Genomic DNA, 19668 nt, shown 5'->3' with positions numbered 1-19668 from the left:
TGTGTTTTCAGGCTAGATTTAAAAGTGGAGACAGTCAGAAGTGCAAATGTCTAGTGGGAGAGAGTTCCAGAGGCTGGGGGCAGATCGGCTGAAAGCTCTTGAACCCATGGTGGTTAGGTTGGCAGATGGGGTAAAGAGCTGGATGGTAGAAGAGGATAGGAGAGTGCGGGAGGGTGTGTGGATATGGATCAGTTCAGAGAGATATGATGGTGCCAGGTTATGAAGAATCTTAAAAGTGAAAAGTAGAATCTTGAACTCAATGCGGGATTTGATAGGGAGCCAGTGGAGTTGCTGCAGGGCTGGAGTGATGTGTTCAGCAAAGGGAGTTCTTGTCAGGGTTCTGAGGAGGACCCCGAAGCAGATCGGACAAAAGGTTGAGTTAAACAGTTTATTTGACAATGAGTGAAATGGTGAAGAACAGAGAAGCTGGCAGGTGAGGGTGGGATCCCAGAGGTGTGGAAGGTCCAGAGAGTAGCTGGCTCACAGGCGGCGGGGGCTAAGTGGACTGGGCTACAGGGCTGACTTCCTGGAATGATTCCTGAGGCAGAGAGACACGGTTAGTTGCAGACACGAACAGATGGCAAGAGAACAGCTTTGGCAGGCTGAGGCAGACAGGCAACCAACAGTAGCAACGACAAAGACTGGCTGGAAAATGCGGTAGCATACACAATACTTCACAACGATCCGGCGTTGACTGCATGTGTGGCTGCTCCTTAAGTACTGCAGGGGGTTGATGAGGAGCAGGTGTGGTGGTGACCTCAGCCAGGTGTGTGAGCAGCCAGAAAAGGACACGCCCCCGAGCACTGCCAGAAAAGTGACAAGACACAACAAAAACACCCAAACAGCCCTCATGGCCGGGGATTCGTGACAGTACCCTCCCTCCGACGGGCGCCTCTGGGCGCCCCACCTGGCTTCCCAGGGTGCAGACGGTGGAACTCCCTCACCAGCGTACCATCCAGAATCTGGCGCCGCGGGACCCAGCACCTCTCCTCAGGTCCATACCCCTCCCAATCGACCAGATACTGGCAGCCACGACCCCGGAAACGAGAATCCAGAATCCGACGTACAGTGTAGGCAGGCTCGTTATCGATGACCCGAGGAGGGGGTAGGGGAGGAGGGGGTGGGAGCAGAGGACTGATGAGAACAGGCTTAATGCGGGAGACGTGAAAAGTGGGATGGACCCGGAGAATGCGGGGCAGCTTGAGGCGGACGGCCACAGGGTTTATCACTCTCTCAATGACAAAGGGGCCGACAAACTTGGGGGACAGCTTCTTAGAGTCCGTCTTGAGTGGCAGATCCTTGGAGCTGAGCCATACCTTATCTCCTATGCTGTATGTAGGTGCAGGAGCACGTCTGCAGTTGGAGTGGAGCTGGTACCGCTCTGAGGCTTTAAGCAGGGTTTTGCGGGCTCGGAGCCAAGTGCGGTGGCACCGCCTGATGTAGGCTTGGACTGAAGGCACAGCAACATCTTTCTCCTGTGAGGGAAATAGGGGAGGCTGATAACCATAAAGACACTGAAACGGGGACAAACCTGTGGCAGAGGTAGGCAAGGTGTTGTGGGCGTATTCGACCCAGGGAAGTTGAGTAGCCCAGGTGGTGGGGTTAGATGAGACCAGGCAACGGAGGGAGCTCTCCATCTTTTGGTTGGCCCGCTCCGCCTGGCCGTTGGACTGGGGATGAAAACCAGATGTTAAACTGACAGAGGCCCCGATAGCAATGCAGAATGCTTTCCATACGGAGGACACGAACTGGGGGCCCCTGTCAGACACCAAGTCACAGGGCAGACCGTGGACACAAAATATCTCCCTGACCAGAATATCAGCCATCTCCTTGGCAGAAGGGAGTTTGGGCAGGGGTAGGAACCTAGCAAACTTACTGAATTCGAATGACTACAGTGAGAACCACCGTCTTACCCTCAGATGGCGGCAGGCCAGTTACAAAGTCTAGAGCAATATGGGACCAAGGATGCTGAGGAATGGGCAGGGGGTGAAGTTGTCCAGCGTATCGAAGATTAGAGCCCTTGTTCTGAGCACAGACGTGACGAGCAGAGACGTAGGACTTGGTGTCAGCCTCCAAAGACGGCCACCAAAACCTTCTGCGGAGGAAATCTAAGGTGCGAGCAATCCCTGGGTGGCAGGTCAACCTGGAAGCGTGAGCCCACGACAACACAGAGGATCGGACAGACTGGGGCACAAACAGATGACCAGGAGGGCCGTTACCTGGATCGGGCTGGGTCACAAGTGCCTCTCTGACCTCCTTCTCGATGTCCCAGGTGATGGCGCCAACAACATAGGAAAGAGGAACAATGGTATCAGCCACTTCGTCCGAATCCCCCTCCTTGCAAAACACTCGGGATAAGGCGTCTGGTTTGGTGTTCTGGCATCCAGGCCTGTAGGTCAGAGAGAACTTAAAGCGACCAAAAAACAAAGCCCACCTGGCCTGGCGAGGGTTGAGTCGTCTGGCAGTCTGGATATACTCCAGGTTCTTATGATCTGTCCAAACCAAGAACGGATGTTCAGCCCCCTCCAACCAATGGCGCCACTCCTCCAAGGCCATCTTCACCGCCAGCAACTCCCTGTTACCCACATCATAATTCCTCTCTGAAGTAGACAGACGACGAGAAAAGTAGGCACATGGATGCAATTTACCGTCCTTAGGGGAGCGCTGAGAGAGAACTGCTCCAACCCCGATGTTGGAGGCATCCACCTCAACCACGAACTGACAGGTGGGATCAGGCTGGGTGAGGATGGGGGCAGAGGTGAACAGGTCCTTAAGCCCCTGGAACGCGCTCTCCGCCTCAGTGGACCAGGTATAGGGTCTGTTAATAGAGGTGAGTGAAGTCAAGGGTTCAGCAATACGACTGTAGTTCTGAATGAACCTCCTATAAAAATTAGCAAATCCCAGAAACCTCTGTAGCTGCTTCCTGGACTCAGGGCAAGGCCACTCCTGGACGGCTTGGACCTTAGCTGAGTCCATCTTAACCTGTCCGTGTGAGACTACGTACCCGAGGAATGAGACAGTGGAGGCATGAAACTCACACTTCTCGGCCTTGGCGTAAAGGCGATTCTCCATTAGTCTCTGCAACACTTGCCGGACATGCTGGACATGCTCAATGGGGTCCTTGGAAAAAATAAGAATATCATCCAGGTACACAAAAACAAAACGGCCCAACATATCTCTAAGGACATCATTAACTAGGCACTGAAAAACAGCTGGAGCATTCGTAAGCCCGAAAGGCATGACCAGGTACTCAAAATGTCCTAATGGCGTATTGAAAGCAGTCTTCCAGTCATCCCCTTGTCTGATACGCACCAGGTGGTAGGCATTGCGCAGGTCCAATTTAGTGAAGACTGTCGCCCCCTGGAGGGAATCAAAGGCAGCAGACATCAGAGGTAGAGGGTACTTGTTCTTAATAGTTATGTTGTTGAGGCCCCGGAAGTCAATGCAAGGTCTTAGACTCTTATCCTTCTTGCTCACAAAAAAGAAACCCGCCCCTAGTGGCGAGGAGGATGGCCTGATGATGCCAGCTGCCAAGGAGTCCTTAATATACGTCTCCATAGCATCCCTCTCAGATTTGGAGATGTTATACAGGCGGCCTCCAGGCAACGCGGCGCCAGGTAACAGGTCGATACTGCAGTCATATGGGCGATGGGGGGGTAGAGACAAAGCCTGAAGCTTGCTAAACACCTCTTTGAGATCATGATAAACGGGGGGCACATGATTAAGGTCTGGGGCGTCAGGGCAAGAGCTAAGGCTAGTGATGGGCTGGGGCTGAGCTGATCTAAGGCAATTAGCATGGCAGTACACACTCCAGTTAATAACTTTGGCCGCAGACCAGTCTATATGTGGATTGTGTTTGGTTAACCACGTGTAACCAAGGATAACAGGCATGTAAGGTGAGTCCAAAACAAAAAAGCTAATATCCTCAATATGATTACCAGAGAGCTGGAGACGGACTGGGCGGGTCTTGGTGTTCACTCTGGCCAGGAGTCTGCCGTCCAGGGTGTTAGCCTCCAAGGGAACCTCCAGAGGCACCGTGGAGAGGCCCAGCTGTTTGACAACAAGAGAATCCAGAAAACTTTCATCTGCCCCTGAATCAATCAAAGCCTGCAGTGTAATGGACTGACCTTTATGGGAGAGGGTAATGTGAAGCGGGGCTCGCTGATGGGAAGCTTGGGAAACAGAGGCGCGACTCGCTAGGACGCTTCCTCCTTCTAGCGAGCCTGCCCGTTTGACTGCCGCTGGGAGCAGGTGGCGATGTAGTGACCGGGCTGGCCGCAGTAGAGACAGCTGTTAGTTCTTCTGAGTCTCTGACGCTCCTCCTCATCCAACCGGTAATGACCCAGCTGCATGGGCTCGGCAGCCGGGGAACTCTCCCTCCTGGAGACGTCCTGAGGAACTAGAGCAGGGTTAGGGGGTGCAGGGCTTACTGAACCAGTGGAGCGGGGAGCCCGGGAGCGTTCGTAGCCTCCAGCCTGACGTCTCTCCCTCCGGCGTTCCCGGCAGCGGTTGTCAATGCGGATAGCAGACTGAGGAGGAGGCGGTAGCAGCAGAGGGCCCGGGCACAGGGGCGACGCTGGCTTGTGAGCTGAGTTGGGCTCGAATGTCAGTCAAACTGGTGGCAAGAGTCTGTAACCCAGTTGTGATTTCACTGAGGGCCTTACCGTGTTGGCCTAAAACAGATTCTTGATTGGTTATGGCTTGACGTAGTCTGTCCAAATCCGCCGGGTCTGTCATGGCCGGATCGTACTGTCAGGGTTCTGAGGAGGACCCAGAAGCAGATCGGACAAAAGGTTGAGTTTAAACAGTTTATTTGACAATGAGTGGAATGGTGAAGAACAGAGAAGCTGGCAGGCGAGGGTGGGACCCCAGAGATGTGGAAGGTCCAGAGAGTGGCTGGCTCACAGGCGGCGGGGGCTAAGTGGACTGGGCTCCAGGGCTGACTTCCTGGAATGATTCCTGAGGCAGAGAGACACGGTTAGTTGCAGACACGAACAGATGGCAAGAGAACAGCTCTGGCAGGCTGAGGCAGACAGGCAACCAACAGTAGCAACGACAAAAACTGGCTGGAAAATGTGGTAGCATACACAATACTTCACAACGATCCGGCGTTGACTGCATGTGTGGCTGCTCCTTAAGTACTGCAGGGGGTTGATGAGGAGCAGGTGTGGTGGTGACCTCAGCCAGGTGTGTGAGCAGCCAGAGAAGGACACGGCCCCGAGCACTGCCAGAAAAGTGACAAACACCACAAGACACAACAAAAACACCCAAACAGCCCTCATGGCCGGGGATTCGTGACAGTTCTGGTGATGATACGAGCAGCTGCGTTCTGGACCAGTTGGAGTTTATGGAGTGATTTCCGAGGAAGACCATGGAGGAGAGAATTACAGTAGTCCAGACGAGATGTAACCAGGGTGTTATAAATAGCACTGCAGACTGGTATGAGTGTGGGACGGAGGCGGTTGATGTTGTGTAGATGGAAGTATGCAGACCGAGTAACATTATTGATGTGGGCTTCAAAGGTTAAGCTGCTCTCCAGGATGACACCCAGGCTCCTTACCTGGGGTGAAGGTAGGACAGTGGAATTGTCGATGGACATGGAGAAGGGGTTGTGCTTTGCCAGGGTGGATCTGGTGCCAACGAGGAGGACCTCGGTTTTGTCACTGTTCAGTTTAAGGAAGTTGAGTGAGAACCATGATTTAATCTCCAGTAGGCAGTTAGATAGAGCTGTGGGTGGTAGAGTGGAAGTAGGCTTGGTGGAGATATAAAGCTGTGTATCATCAGCAGAGCAGTGGAATTGAATATGTAATTTCCTGAGAATGTGTCCAAGGGGCAGAAGGTAAATAGTGAACAGGAGAGGGCCAAGGACAGAGCCCTGGGGAACACCGCTGGAGACTGGAGAGGAGGAGAATCTTAGGTTCTTGACTTGGACAAATTGTGTGCGACCAATGAGATAGGATTTCAGCCAAGCCAGAGGGATGTCAGTGATTCCAATGGAGGCCAGCCTGTCCAGGAGGATGTCATGAGAGACAGTGTGGAAGGCTGCGCTGAGGTCAAGCAAACCAGGATGGAGAGTAAACCAGAGTCATTTGTATGACTGCTTGAAAAACATTCACATTCATTATGTGTTTTCAGTCTCACCATTGTCTACTATAGTAGGCTATTGTATGTGCTGCAATATTTCACAAAATAGCTCCCTTTCTAGCTATATATATATATATATATACAGTGCCTTGCAAAAGTATTGGTGGACGACCATGTCTTGGTAGGTTTGCAGTTGTGCCATACTCTTTCCATTTTCAGGTGATGGATTGAACAGTGCTCTGTGAGATGTTCAAAGCTTGGGATATTTTTTCATATCCTAATCATGCTTTAAACTTCTCCACAACTTTATCCCTGACCTGTCTGGTGTGTTCCTTGGGCTTCATGATGCTGTTTGTTCACTAAGGCCTTGTCCACATGTACCAAAACAATCTTTTTTTCCTCCGTCTTTCTTGACATCGTTTCAAGAATATTTGCATCCATACGGATCCATTGAAAACAATTCAAAACACTGTAGTTCATACTCCAGGCCTATAGGGGGCGCTTGAAATTCACCAAAGACGGAGAAGAAGAGACGGAGCATGCACATTAAAGCTAGGGTCTACAATCCTGGAGGGCTAGCAAGAGAGCTAGCAAGATTTGAAAGTGGCACCTCCTCTAAGTTCCACCCCTAAATCCCCCTAAAGCAAACAAATAATTACCTGTCCAACAGAAAGAGAGCAACCTCTGCATCACTTTTCAAGCCCTTCACATGCTCCAGTTGTCTCCACCGAGGAGTGTGCTGAATATTTCCGGCATCAGTGAAACGTAACGTGTGCACGCGCGGAGGAGGGAGGGACAAAACGAGACATGAAGGCATCTGACCAATCCGTGCATCTGACCAATCCGTGCTACTCGGGCCGGATAGCACGATTGGTCAGATTTTCTCAGTCCTGCAGCTGCAACAGAGGTCTGATTATTTTCGTTCCTTTTTCTGAATACATAATGTATTGACTTCTCTCAGGATAGCAGGATCATTTCACCCAGTATAACAAAATGTGTTTCTGAAAAACATTACAGACCCCAGCTATAAGCTTACACTGAGATAAGTTTACACACAGGTGGACTCCATTTACTAATTAGGTGGCTTCTGAAGGAAACTCTGAAGGAAACTGGTTGCACTGGATTTTATTTAAGGGTATCAGAGTGAAAGGGGGTGAATACTTTTGCACACCACACTTTTCTGTTTTTTATTTGTAAAAGAAAATTAAAACCATGTATAATTTTCCTTCCACTTCACAATTATGCACCACTTTGTGTTAGTCTATCACATAAAATCCCAATAAAATGCATTTACATTTGTGGATAAAACGTGACAAAATGTGGAAAAGTTCAAGGGGGGTGAATACTTTTGCAAGTACTTTTATAAACTGAATATAACATAAACTGACGATGGTGTTGAGTCAGTGCAATGCAGTGGTGAGAGACATTATGAGCTCACAGTTCAGAATCAATGTCCTCATATCATAAGCTTCAGCCCTCGTTCCGCAGCCTCAGTTAGCTTCTGCTAACTACTGGGAACTTTTGAGAGGCTCCATGCTCCGCCATTGCTGTGAAAAAACTGAACCATTGCAGTAAACGGAGGTGTCGCCACTCTCTCTCTCTTAAGGCTCTCTACTTTGAGCTACTATTGGTCATGGTGATAGACCACCTGCTGACCCGGGGCTGCCTGCCCCAAAATTCTGTTCTTCTGGATTCTTCTGGGCCTAACAGCTGTAGGGAGCTGCCAGTTGCATTTTCAGCAGGCCCAAAATACTTCTCCTCACAGCAACTATACAAGGTCCTTCTAGCATTCAAGCTCAGTAAGCTACAGCAGCTGCAATGCAAAGCTTGCCAGCTAACTCCACAATCCAAGGAACGCAAAGCAAGTTAGCACCAAGCTGCTATCCCTGCAAAGGAAAGGAACAACCAACACAGCAAGAACAGCACTGTTCAACATTGGGATTATAACCCTATCCTGCTTTGCTCATGAGCCAAGGAACCACTCGCACTTTTTCTTCAAAGACTGGTAAAGTTAAACTGGGCCTAGATAGCACACAGCATAGAATTGCATTGCTAAGCTTTTTTTGATAAAACTTTTTAACTCTGGTTGATGTAATGCACACTTGTGTTCAATCTCTGTGTTTGTTCACTGTTTGGGTGTTATTGTGATCTCTGTGTAGTCAGGTTATTGCTAGTTTGCTTCGCTTCACGGCTAATTTGATGTTAGTTGAAGTATGATGCAGGGTCTTTGCATGCAACTAACCATCTTCTCTGACCTGGCACAACATCACACACAAACACACACAGACACACAACACACACACACACTCCTTCAGCCTGGACCACATCACAAGTTGCAATCCACCATCTCGGACCTGAGTCCAACCCTTCGATCAGCCATTGTGTAATCCTCTCTTGATCAGCCATTTTGTCTGTAGTCTTTCTTTGTCCATGCCAAGAGGTGTGGCACTTTGAACCCTAGCCATCATTTTGCTTTTGTTCTTCCAGATACACACACACACACACACACACACACACACACACACACACCCCGTATATAGTAAGTTAGTCAGATTGTGTGTTGCCATTTTGAAAAGATGTTTGAACCTTCATGCTGTCTATTTAATATTGTACAGGAGTGAATGTCGCCAACTTCTACTCTGTCAAGTACTCCAAAATCCTTCAACCATTACAGGTAATTATGGTAATTTTGGTTGTAGTTATGAAGTTAACTATTAATCAGAGTCACAAACTGACAGTTCAGTACCTTTTTATGAGACTGATTTGGTGAATTGACTATATTTTCCCTTCTTCAAGGGTAGTGCCCCAGAGGTGACCTTATGTAAATTGGATCTTATTATTTATCATAATTAATATTTATCCTGATAATTGTTAATTATTATTGATAGCCAAATTTAACCCCAAAATCCCTATTAATGTTGCATGAAGCAATACAACTCTATACTCTCCATTAGAAAAAAATATCTCAAGGGGCGGTACAGGAAAAAAATAATAATATCTGGATTTTATGACTTTCTTGTATCTGGTCCATTGAATCCTTAGAAGCAAAATTTAAAGCTTGGACTTACAGGAAAGAATTTCACTTAATGAGTGGAAGAGTGCTTGTAGGAAAGCTCAAACATGAACAGCAAATACCTGACTCAAGCTTTTACAATACTAATTGGTAATGCCCACATATATTACTCCAGAAAAGTTAAACAAATGTAATAGTGAGGTATCTGGCCTTTAATTCAACTCAGTTTAAATTTAACCTGTTCCTCCTTGTGTGAGTTAGGGAATGTAGACAATACAGGGCTCACTGCTCCAAGGCTCCTTGGAGTCAGCATTCAGCTGTGTGTGGGTCAAAGGTTAGCAGGAGACAAAGCCATTATAGGGACTAAAACAGAGCCTGACTCCTATGTCAGATGGAGGAAGATATCTAAACATGTACATCTCCAGGAAATAATAAAAGGATAGAGGAGAGGGATCATTTAGTTAATTTTGGAGTACAAGACCCAAGGAGTGACAGTAACAGATTTAGTCGTCTATGGGAGATGAGCAGGGAGATAGACCACCTACTTTTCTAGTTGATTGGATAGATGGACCCTCAACCCACCCCAGCGACCAATTAGAAGTAGGCAAGTACCGCCCAAGGGACTTTAGGAGCGAGTAGAAAATCGGGGGGTGGCATTTGGTAGATCTCCTAAGATCGAAGGTTTGATAGGACTTCTGATAGAGCATAGGGCGAAGCCGTTTGGCATTACCTTCGCCACAGATTAGAGAACTCCAGAGGGCGGCCGCACTCTGTTCGGATGCTAGCTTGAAGAACTGTTTCAATAAAGATTGCTCTATCATTCCACCCAGCCTTGCCTCTGCAGAATTCTTATTTCATCAAACTACACACCGACACCTTTGAGGAAGAGAGCCCAGAAACTACAATAGTAATATTCCTGACCTGTGTTTTAAATGTGGGCAATTCAAGCGAACTTTTTCCATTGTGTTTGGCAATGTATAATATAAGAACATTTTGGGGAGAGGTAAAATATATGATGGAAGAAATTGCATCTAAATTGTAATTAAAGGAAGATAGATATTCAACAAAGGTTTGGGACCCTGTTATTTATTATCTTGAGTATTCAGACCTGCAAAGTACAAGTGAACCTGAAGATGACTGAAATGCCTCTCTGTTAGAATGCAAGCCTGGCATGTCCGGCATTGTATTGACTTTACTTTATTTATATATATATATATATATATATGTTGGCCTTTTATCTGCTTTATTGATACTACAGCATAAGATATGACTGGAAACGGGATGAGACAGAGGGGGAGAGACACGCGGCAAAGGGCGCCCAGGCCGGGACTCGAACCCAGAGCTGCCGGAGCAAGGACAAAACCTCTGCACATGGGATGCCTGCTCTACCAACTGAGCTATACGGCACCCCAACCAGTGGGGGTTCTACACCAGTTTTAATAGGGGGGCCGGTTTTTTTGTTAGGGAGCACATACAACCCGGAAAAAAACAGAAATCCCTCATTCAGACAAAACAGTGTTTGCAATTTCAGCAATTTTGATTGGGAAGTAAACTGCTGAGACACTTTATTTCTGCCTTTCCCTTCAAAACAAAATCATTGCAAGAAATCTGTCACTGGATTATTGATGCAGACTCCCTGTCGAGGGGGCCACAGGGGGGTCCAGACTCAGAGTTAGGGGGGCACTGGCCCCTGTTGCCCCCCCCTAGAACCGCCCCTGGCCCCAACTATTCTTTTTTAATAAACATAATTTTCCTATTTCCTGACTGTGGGATTTGTTATAATGTTGTTTATGTTTCTGTCTTTAAAAGAGAATAAAAATGTGAATTAAAAATTATTTAAAAATTAATAAATAATGCATCATTTGTGTTCACACATACAGCTCCTCCAGGTAAACTTTGGATAAACCCAGAGTTACAGTGCATGTGTGAAAGGCCTTAAGTGGTGTTCTGTCTCTGAGTTAGATTGTTAGCTATAGCCTACTTAGGAAGCAAAGAAAACAATAGTGCAAATGACATGACAATGGCATGCTAACATCGGCCACAAAAAAATAACACTGCTGTCACAAATGTGACCAAGAATCTTAGGTTCAACTACTTGGGTAGGAATGCTTCCCACAGGTTAAATTTGCAATTGCCATATCCCGTTTTTGGTTTGCCTAACTGGGTGAGGTGACTGGGATGAACATTCGGTAAAATTAAATTAGATTGGATTAGATGTTCTTTATTGTCCACTAGGGACATTCATTTTGTTCAGGTCAGTCAAAACAGTGATATACAAACATGTTCATAAGAAAATTAAACAGAAAAATTGTCACATCTCACGGCTGCGTTTTTCTCCAGCCGAGCAAAAAAAACCATCTGAACCGCTGCCTGTAGAGCTGGCAGCCGGAAGCTGTGATCAGCTGATGGAGGAGGTGCTGTTGGAGAGGTGAGCCATCTTCCCCCGGCAGACTGATACTCTGATAGAGCCTGGACGAGAGCGATACGGGGGACATTCTGGGGATCCCGGTGTCATTAGGAAGCAGAGACGATTATAAGACACCAGGACAGCCGCTGTCAGTCGGGAAGGACGATACCTGTGGATTGATTCGGATTTCTGTACCGGAACTGACTGAGGAATATACGAGCTTTTAACGTCAAGCAGAAGGCTCTAATACTAATACAAAGAACGGAAAACATTGAGCTAGGAGCGGAGATTAATATCGAATTGTGAACCGTATGTAACCTATGAAAATGCAAAACTCTAGAAGATCTACGTTACAAATAAGCATGTAGTTATTACATTGAGGCAGGTATATGGCTTCACCAGTAAATGTAAACAAACAGCTATTTAAGCTAGCTGGAGCTAGCCGTTTGGAGGTTAGCTTTCTCGTGCTAGTACCTATAGCTAACGTAAGGTAGTTGGACCAGTACGGAGGTAAACCAACGCCTGTCGTCGTGTGCGAAACCAAATTTAACCTCAATATAATCGTCTGCAACCGATGACAGCTTTCTGTGCCATCTCAGTTTGCTGTTATTAGCATAATTAGCCTTTCAGCTAACGTCGGCTAAATGTTATTTGTACTAGCAGCCCATCATAATAACATTAAACTAGCACACTGTACAACAAACAACACAGTTAGTTGCATTATGTGTGTATTTGACATCGACTGAATAACAATGTTTTTCTGAGAGAGATTTAACTTTCAGAGTTGGGTTAAAGCTACCATACATGATCGAGATATCGACTATAGTCTAGTTGATTGGCTGAAAAGAGCAGGACGGGATGAGAGAAAACAACTTAATGACTTCTTAAAGATTTAATCACATTGGTACCCCGAGCCAGCGTCGTTGCAGAGCAATATGTGTAAGCTTTCATAGCTGAATTGGAGGCGGAATTTCTTTTTTGTTTGCATTTATACTCATAGGTTTGTTTGACATGAACAATACTTAGCTGGTGTGTTTGGCTCGTTTCTCCTCGGAGGCAGCAGTCGGCAGCAGTGCACTAAAACCGACGACAGACTTTCTAGTCAAAGTACTAGACTGTAAAGAGAGCCACAAGTCAGCCAGGCGACATGGAGTGGATCCATAAATCGATTTAAATGACCAGTGGTTTGTTTTGAATATATTACAAATCTGAAACTCATGCGAATTTAAATATAAACGCGGTGTACTTGTAGTTGTGTTGTGTATGCTCTCACAGACTGTTTAAAGGAGAACACAGCCTTGCCAGAGTCTGTAGTATGTAGCTGTGTGTGAGGGCCCAGCGGTAAGCCTCTCAGCTGTGTTTTGGTTGCTAGTGGCCTCCCCTCCCCCAGTCTTGAGACTCCCGATTCTTCCCGAGTGTTGGACACTGTTCGCCGGGTTTCCTCTTGGTTTTTCTAGATCGAGGAAAGGCCGTGGCCCAGAGTCGCAGTCCTCTGGACTCCGAAGCAGTTAAAAAGTGGATGTAATGGAACTTATGTTCGCCGAGTGGGAGGATGGGGAGAGGTTCTCCTTCGAAGACTCGGACCGGTTCGAGGAAGACTCTCTGTGCTCCTTCATCTCAGAGGCAGAGAGTCTCTGTCAAAACTGGAGGGGATGGAGGAAGCAGTCTGCTGGACCCAACTCCCCAACTGTCAAGATTAAAGGTTGGACAACACTGACACAAACAGACATTCATTCATACATGTTCATTCAACATGAATTTCCAGAGTGAGTGTGAATGTCTTTACTTCGGTTGGATTAAAACAAGATGAAAGAACATCACCAATATCTGTCACTCTCAAACCTTTTATATAGTTCGTATCTATTGTAAAATATACTATTAGTTAGTTTGTGCAAGTAAATTGGAGTTATGCATTTTAGAAACGTACTTGTTAGTTCAGTAATATTCTAAACACTGTAGCTGTCATTGATATTATTCAGTTAAGTAAAAGCAAGTCCAGCACCCCATCAGCTTCACTTAGCTTTGTCATGTTATTGCTGTGCAGATACAAGGACTAACGTATGAGTCATGAACTTTGTTGGACTATGCAAAATCATAGTTGCAGTTTCTCACCAGTTAGTCAACTAAATGCTACTTCAGTCATCTCAAAGCCTTTCTGAAGACTGCTTGTATGGTGTATGAGTCATTATATGGATTGTAATGTGGTGGATATCGCCTGGGGATGTGGAGAACACTAGCTACAGAATCCTCAGCCTAGGACCAGAGAGGAGCCTAGCCTAGATTTCTCTGGGGTAACTCTCCAGAGACTCCTCCGTGTTCCTGTTTACTAAAGCCATCAGAAAGCAGAAAGCCATGTGCTACAGGAACATCAACCAGTTATAGTGAACTAGTGCAGTGCCTGTAAGAAAAGTGTATTCCTATAAAAAAGTGGGAGGTTAAGGAGCTTTTTCATGGATGGCCAAATGAGGCTGTGTTTGAAGGTGGGACGTCAGGGATATTCAGGTTTGTTGTGAAATCCGATATTCCAGGGTATAATTGGCTGTTTTTGACTATTTTTGATTTTGCCATTATATTTCACCTTAAAAGCTATTTACTTGGTGTCATTATGTTCAGCACAACCTCACATGTGTGACTGTACAGTTACTTTTTTATTTTGACATACTGTATTAACACAATGGACCTAAAATCACAAAAAAATACGTGAAATCTGAGTAGAAAAAGTTAGATTTTTTTACTGTGAAAACCACAAATATGTTTAACAAACCATTTTTTATTTATTTTTTCTTATAATGCAAATATAAATTGTTGTTTATCTAAATGTGTGCATACATTTAAAAAATTTACAAAGTTATATGTAACTATTTACATTTAAATGCAGGCAATGTTCAGGTCTGCCTGAGCTCCTTCCAGCTGAATGAAGAGCTGGACTGCCTGCTCCACATTCAGCTTCTCCTCATTATTCTGACTCATCAACAAAAAAACGACTCCACTACTCACTAAACACACTACACCAAACACTACATAACACACTAACTACACACTCCAAACACGCTAAATGTCACAAATCTCTCAACTCTCACACACACCGACCGTCGTTGAATGTCAATCATCCGCCTAGGTCCCTCCCACAACTTCCTGTTCCTCAACAACCGAACTTGCTGCTTGGACACTTTCGTGACAAAAGCCTGTTTTTACCGTTTCTTCCTGCACCAGACACAAAGCAAACGTGACGGCAATGTTCGCGAAAAAGCGTGGCGGACATTATTTCAGGGTTCGTACGGGTGCTTGAAATCCTTGAAAGTGCTTGAATTTCAATGTTGTGTTTTCAAGGTCTGAAAAGTGCTTGGATTTTAGTTTAAGTGCTTGAAAGTGCTTGACATTATAACTCTGTGTCTTGGCAACATTGGGATCAGACTGGATAGTTTTCTTATTACAAGGAGAAATAAAATCAGTGTGTGTGTGTATCATCACACATGCAGCCTGGTAGCAATAGAGAAGGATGGCTGAGGAGAAGGTGAATTTGATGCAATTGGGACTGATGACACGTTCAGTATTAATAAACTTTGATGAATAAGCGAAAAGCTTATAAAAGTTTATGTCAAAAAAGAAAATTTACAGGGTGCTCTCAGGTCTCTCTTTGTCCCGGTGCAAGTGTACCTGAAGAACGCCAAGTGGCTTCCCTTTTTTTGGATAAAACTTTTTGTTCTTTAATTTCTAAAGTTTTTGCTATCATGAAACATCATTTTAGATGTTTACAGCATAATACAATGTACATAATTGTGATAAAAAGTGAAAAAAATAATCATGAGTATATATATTCCTGTAGATATGTATTTTACCCCAACGATAAGGTGCTGGAAAATTTTGTGAAAGGCCCTTAAAAGTGCTTGTAAAGTGCTTGAATTTGACCTTGAAAAATGTGTACGAACCCTATTATTTACCCTAGGTCCGGTTTTGGACGTGCCGATGCTTCCGGTCCGTCGCTTCGGGAGGTGGGCCGTGTAGCTAGCGGCTAGCAGTTAGCTACTAGCTAGCGGCTAGCTACACACGAACATCCACAGATTCCGATTCCTCTTTGTTGTCCGCGCATCTCCGGATCTCCTCAGACCCGAACAGACTCGGTCCAGACTCGTTTAATCTCATTAATCCACAACAGTCAGTTTAGATGCACAGAACAGAACAGAACGGGACCGAACCGCCGGCAAAATCCCGGTCCAGCTCGCGCCGCTGCAGGTATAAATCTGCTTGTTTCTTAAGGTGGGGGGTCGCGGTGGGCTCTGCAGTGATTGGCTCTGGTGCGCGCGTGGCCACGGTGTGCAGTGATTGGCTCTGGTGCGCACGTGACTGTAGTGGCTCCGGTGGACATGCTCGTGGTATTTGTAAAGCATTTATGAAATAATTTATTAACGGTATCATTGCAGTCCAAACAAATGCGAAATAGCAAACCCTTGAACCATGCAGCAGCCATGTTGAAACTCTCAGGTCAGTCTGATCCTGATCCGATATTTGAGGAACACACACAGACAGACAGAGATTCCGTGCTTTTATAGATAGATGACACTAGTCGCCTTCACATGCAACAGTTTGCTTTCAGAGTAAGAGTTCAGTAACCCTAAAATGTGTCAGCCAGAGCAAACTGATTGACTTTGAATTTCATTGAATGTATTTGACAGATTGGCTTCAGCTTCTCATAATTTGTCCTAAAGATAAAGACGTGTCTTGTTAATTCTTGGTATTTATGCTGTATGTCTATACTCACCCACATAATTTTTACTGGTTCTCAAAATCCATGTGCCACAAATGACTTGCCTTCAGTCATTTCATAACAAACAGAAATGAAAGAGTGTCTTTGAAAGATGACAGAACAGTATTCAATTACGAAATGTGCGAAGTGAAGCAGCTCCAGTTTTGTCAGAGATTTTGTTCCTGGTCAAGAGCTGGGTTTAGTTTTGAGAGAAAAGAAGTGGAACTCAAAAAGGCTAATAATTATATCCAGTATTTAGAATTTAGAATATTTTTTGCATGGATCTAATGCTGTGTACATTTCTGTAGGTTTACAACTGTTATTGCAATAAATCTGTGTTTTTAAAACCCTCCAGATCACCTGCAGTTCTGACTTTGCCAGCTGCACCCCTGACAGATTTTTATCCTTATCTTGCTGTTTACACCGAGGAGGGCTGTAAGTTGCCAACCTCTGTGGCAGATAAGGATGTACTTAAAATTTGTTCTCTTTTTGAGATGGCCATGTGTGTAAAAGTGGCAGGTTTGAGAAGATGGAAGCACTGTCTATTGTAAAGACTGCTTCATCCTACTCAGGCAGCCATAATAAAGGCAGGTTTTATTGTTCTAAAGCATCACAGCCCCCCTTCTTAATCAAAGCCTTAAAGGGGCTCCATATTTACATGTTATGGTGTGTAAATAGTTTATACTTGCCAAAAGGTTTGGAATCAGTCCAGCAGATCACCTCTTCTGGCAGCCATGACATGGCTGCAATGTAATCCTTTGGTACAACTCCAACCGTCAAAGTTGCTTCCACTAAAAGGGCTTGTTCTTTCACTGAAAGGCTGAGGTTATTTTATGTGTTTGACAATATTATGGAATCAATTCTTTTTTGTTAAACAATAAGATCCTTTTTGCAAAGAGAAACACTAATCTTCCTTAAGGAGAATTCTCGCTCTGAAATCATACAATGTTCGTTGTTGCCTCATCTAGATTGTCAAAGTCAGTCAGCCATGATTTTGGAAATACATTGTTGCTGGCAGTTCCTCTAGGTAAACTCAAAACTTCCCTCTCCAACTCTGACTCACGTTTTCAGTTAAGTTATCTGCAAAAACTCACCGCATGAGATTTCAGAGTGAAACTTGTTGTTGAACGATGTTAACTTGTAAATATAGGGCCAAAGTTTAAAAATACCAGAATTTCCTTTTAACTTGAGAATAAAACTTTAAGGCAGCTCAACCCAGGCTTTTTCACTGCCTACCAATTAAAATTTCACAGAGATATGCACAATACACATTAAAGAAAAGGGGAGACAAGAAAACATTCATAATGTCATATTTATCACCTTATAAACCCAATTCCATCAGGTTGTAACGTGATCTGACTGTATCCCGATATCCGATCATGATCAGAAAAAATGCATCAATGCAGGTGGAAATGCACACAGCAAGCTTTGTGGTCTGAATGTGACAGGCTAAGACATTAGCCTATTACTAGGGCTGATGTCCTAGTAGCCTATAGATGCTGTTTGATGCATATATTCTCTGTCACATGACCCTCACTTTCCATGTCGTTGCAGGAATTCTAGCTAGAGTATCACAGATAACTTTCCTTGAACTGAAACCTCCTGTCCCTGTTAAAGTGAAACTCTCACCAAAAAGCAACTGAGGTTTTTTTGTGATTGAATATGAGTCAAACCTTAGTGTGAAAGCATAATTACGATGAAAGAGGCACTTTTAAGATTTACCGTAGTTTCGTTTTCGGGCAAGCTGAGTGCAGGAGCACTCGTACGATAGCATCAAAATTGCTATTTTTAAAACAGTAAGAAGGCTCGACACAACATGAAACTTTGCTCGTAGTATCACCAGGGTCTCTACACATGAACACGAGCATTGAGAACATTGTTTGTGTACACAGAGTTTAGCTACTAAAAAGAAGGTTTTTGAACAACTCACGTTAGAAGCTGCATCTCCAAAAAGTGTTGATCCCCGAGTGGAACCAACAGGCAGGAGAGTGATGGTGGACCGCTCCTCAAGCCTTCCTGTTAGGTCGCACTCGGGGATTGACACTTTTTGTCTTTGCTGTTCAAAGACCTTCTTTTTAGTAAACTCTATATAGTCAGACCAATGCCCGTAGCACTACATTGAAAATTAGCTTGCCAGAATATGAAACTACAGAAGATCTTAAAACTGCCTCTTTCGTCGTAATTATGCTTTTACACGAAGGTTTGACTCATATCCAATCACAAATAAAGCCGTGGTTGCTTTTTTCTCCTATTGGAGAGTTGTGTTTGTGTCCACCAGGGCTGCAAACGATTAGTCGATGTAATCGATTACGTCGACAATAAAAATTTATCGACACAAAGTGTGGGAACATTTTCGAGTGGTAACCTCCTCTCTTCAATATATGATATTAAATGTACGTGTGACTCTGTAGTAGAGCTTAGATAGGGCCCAGAAAATCGAACCCGACCCGATCCCGTGTACGTGACTAATCAATAAAATAATCGATAGATTAGTCGACAACCAAAATAATCGTTAGTTGCAGCCCTAGTGTCCACCTGACGAATTTAAGTTTAATAGCTTTGGTTTTGTTTTTGCTGATTTGGTCCCAACCAACGTGTGTGAAAAATATTAAGCTCTTTAGCTTCTAAATGATTCACTGTGTTCACCAGCTAGAAGCATTGTTGGCAACAGTGGTCTTGTCAGAGTAAAAGCTGCCTGCTGCTGCCAAGAGAAGGGTTGATAATGGCAGAGATTGAATCATATAGTCAGACCAATGGTCTAAAAGAAATGTTTGTGGGTTTACCCTTTCCGTTACATGTTATCATTTGATTCAGTGTTACATCAAGAATATTAGTGAAGTTTGGAATTCTTGTGTCCCTTCTGACATGTGTCAGCTGCAAGCCAGCAATTTACAAGAATAACGATGTGTTTCTCGAACTTAAGTTTTTCTCAACAGACGGAGACATAAAAAAGACGAGAGAATAGTCCTCCTATATGCAATGTTTTTAATTCTTATAAAATATAAGGAGCGTAACATGCACAACACAACAGGGACAGGTGTGTGCAAAATCTGTTGACCATCTGCCGAGCAGCTGAGAAAACACTTGGGGAGGAGAATGGTAACAAGTCTGTTATGGGCAGGTACATGATGTGTGTTTTCATATGGTGAAATTCCTAGCATGTTTTAGTAAAGGTTTACATAAATGTGTCACCGAGAAAATTGGTAGTAGTATGAAAACCTTCGTAGTACAAAGTCAGGTTTAAATAAACAATTGGGAAAACTGCAGCAATGCTGGAGATAGTCACTATGTTTACATGATGTTAGAAAAAGTCAGACTCTTATGTTACTATTTGTGTGAGGTGAAACAAAATAGTTATATTAGATTCTTCTTTCCGAATTCCTTCCATTGTTTACAGCTAGTTGAAGACTGCTGGTATTA

At 44.7% G+C, this 19668-nt stretch overlaps 1 protein-coding gene across 2 annotated transcripts in view; it reads left to right on the top strand.

Annotated features, from left to right (window-relative positions):
• Positions 1-11479: 11479 nt before the first annotated feature.
• The window catches only part of zswim8 (zinc finger, SWIM-type containing 8), a 50926-nt gene continuing 42737 nt past the window's right edge, over positions 11480-19668 (top strand). For both annotated transcript variants that reach the window (XM_030441528.1, XM_030441527.1), the window contains exon 1: positions 11480-13206. In XM_030441528.1, the coding sequence (XP_030297388.1) occupies positions 13029-13206 (178 nt within the window). In that variant the 5' untranslated portion in view covers positions 11480-13028. The remainder of the gene's footprint in view (positions 13207-19668) is intronic.

Source organism: Sparus aurata, chromosome 15 (assembly GCF_900880675.1).
Source record: "Sparus aurata chromosome 15, fSpaAur1.1, whole genome shotgun sequence".
In the NCBI taxonomy this organism is placed as follows: Eukaryota; Metazoa; Chordata; class Actinopteri; order Spariformes; family Sparidae; genus Sparus; species Sparus aurata.
This window is presented reverse-complemented; position numbering and strand designations above follow the sequence as displayed.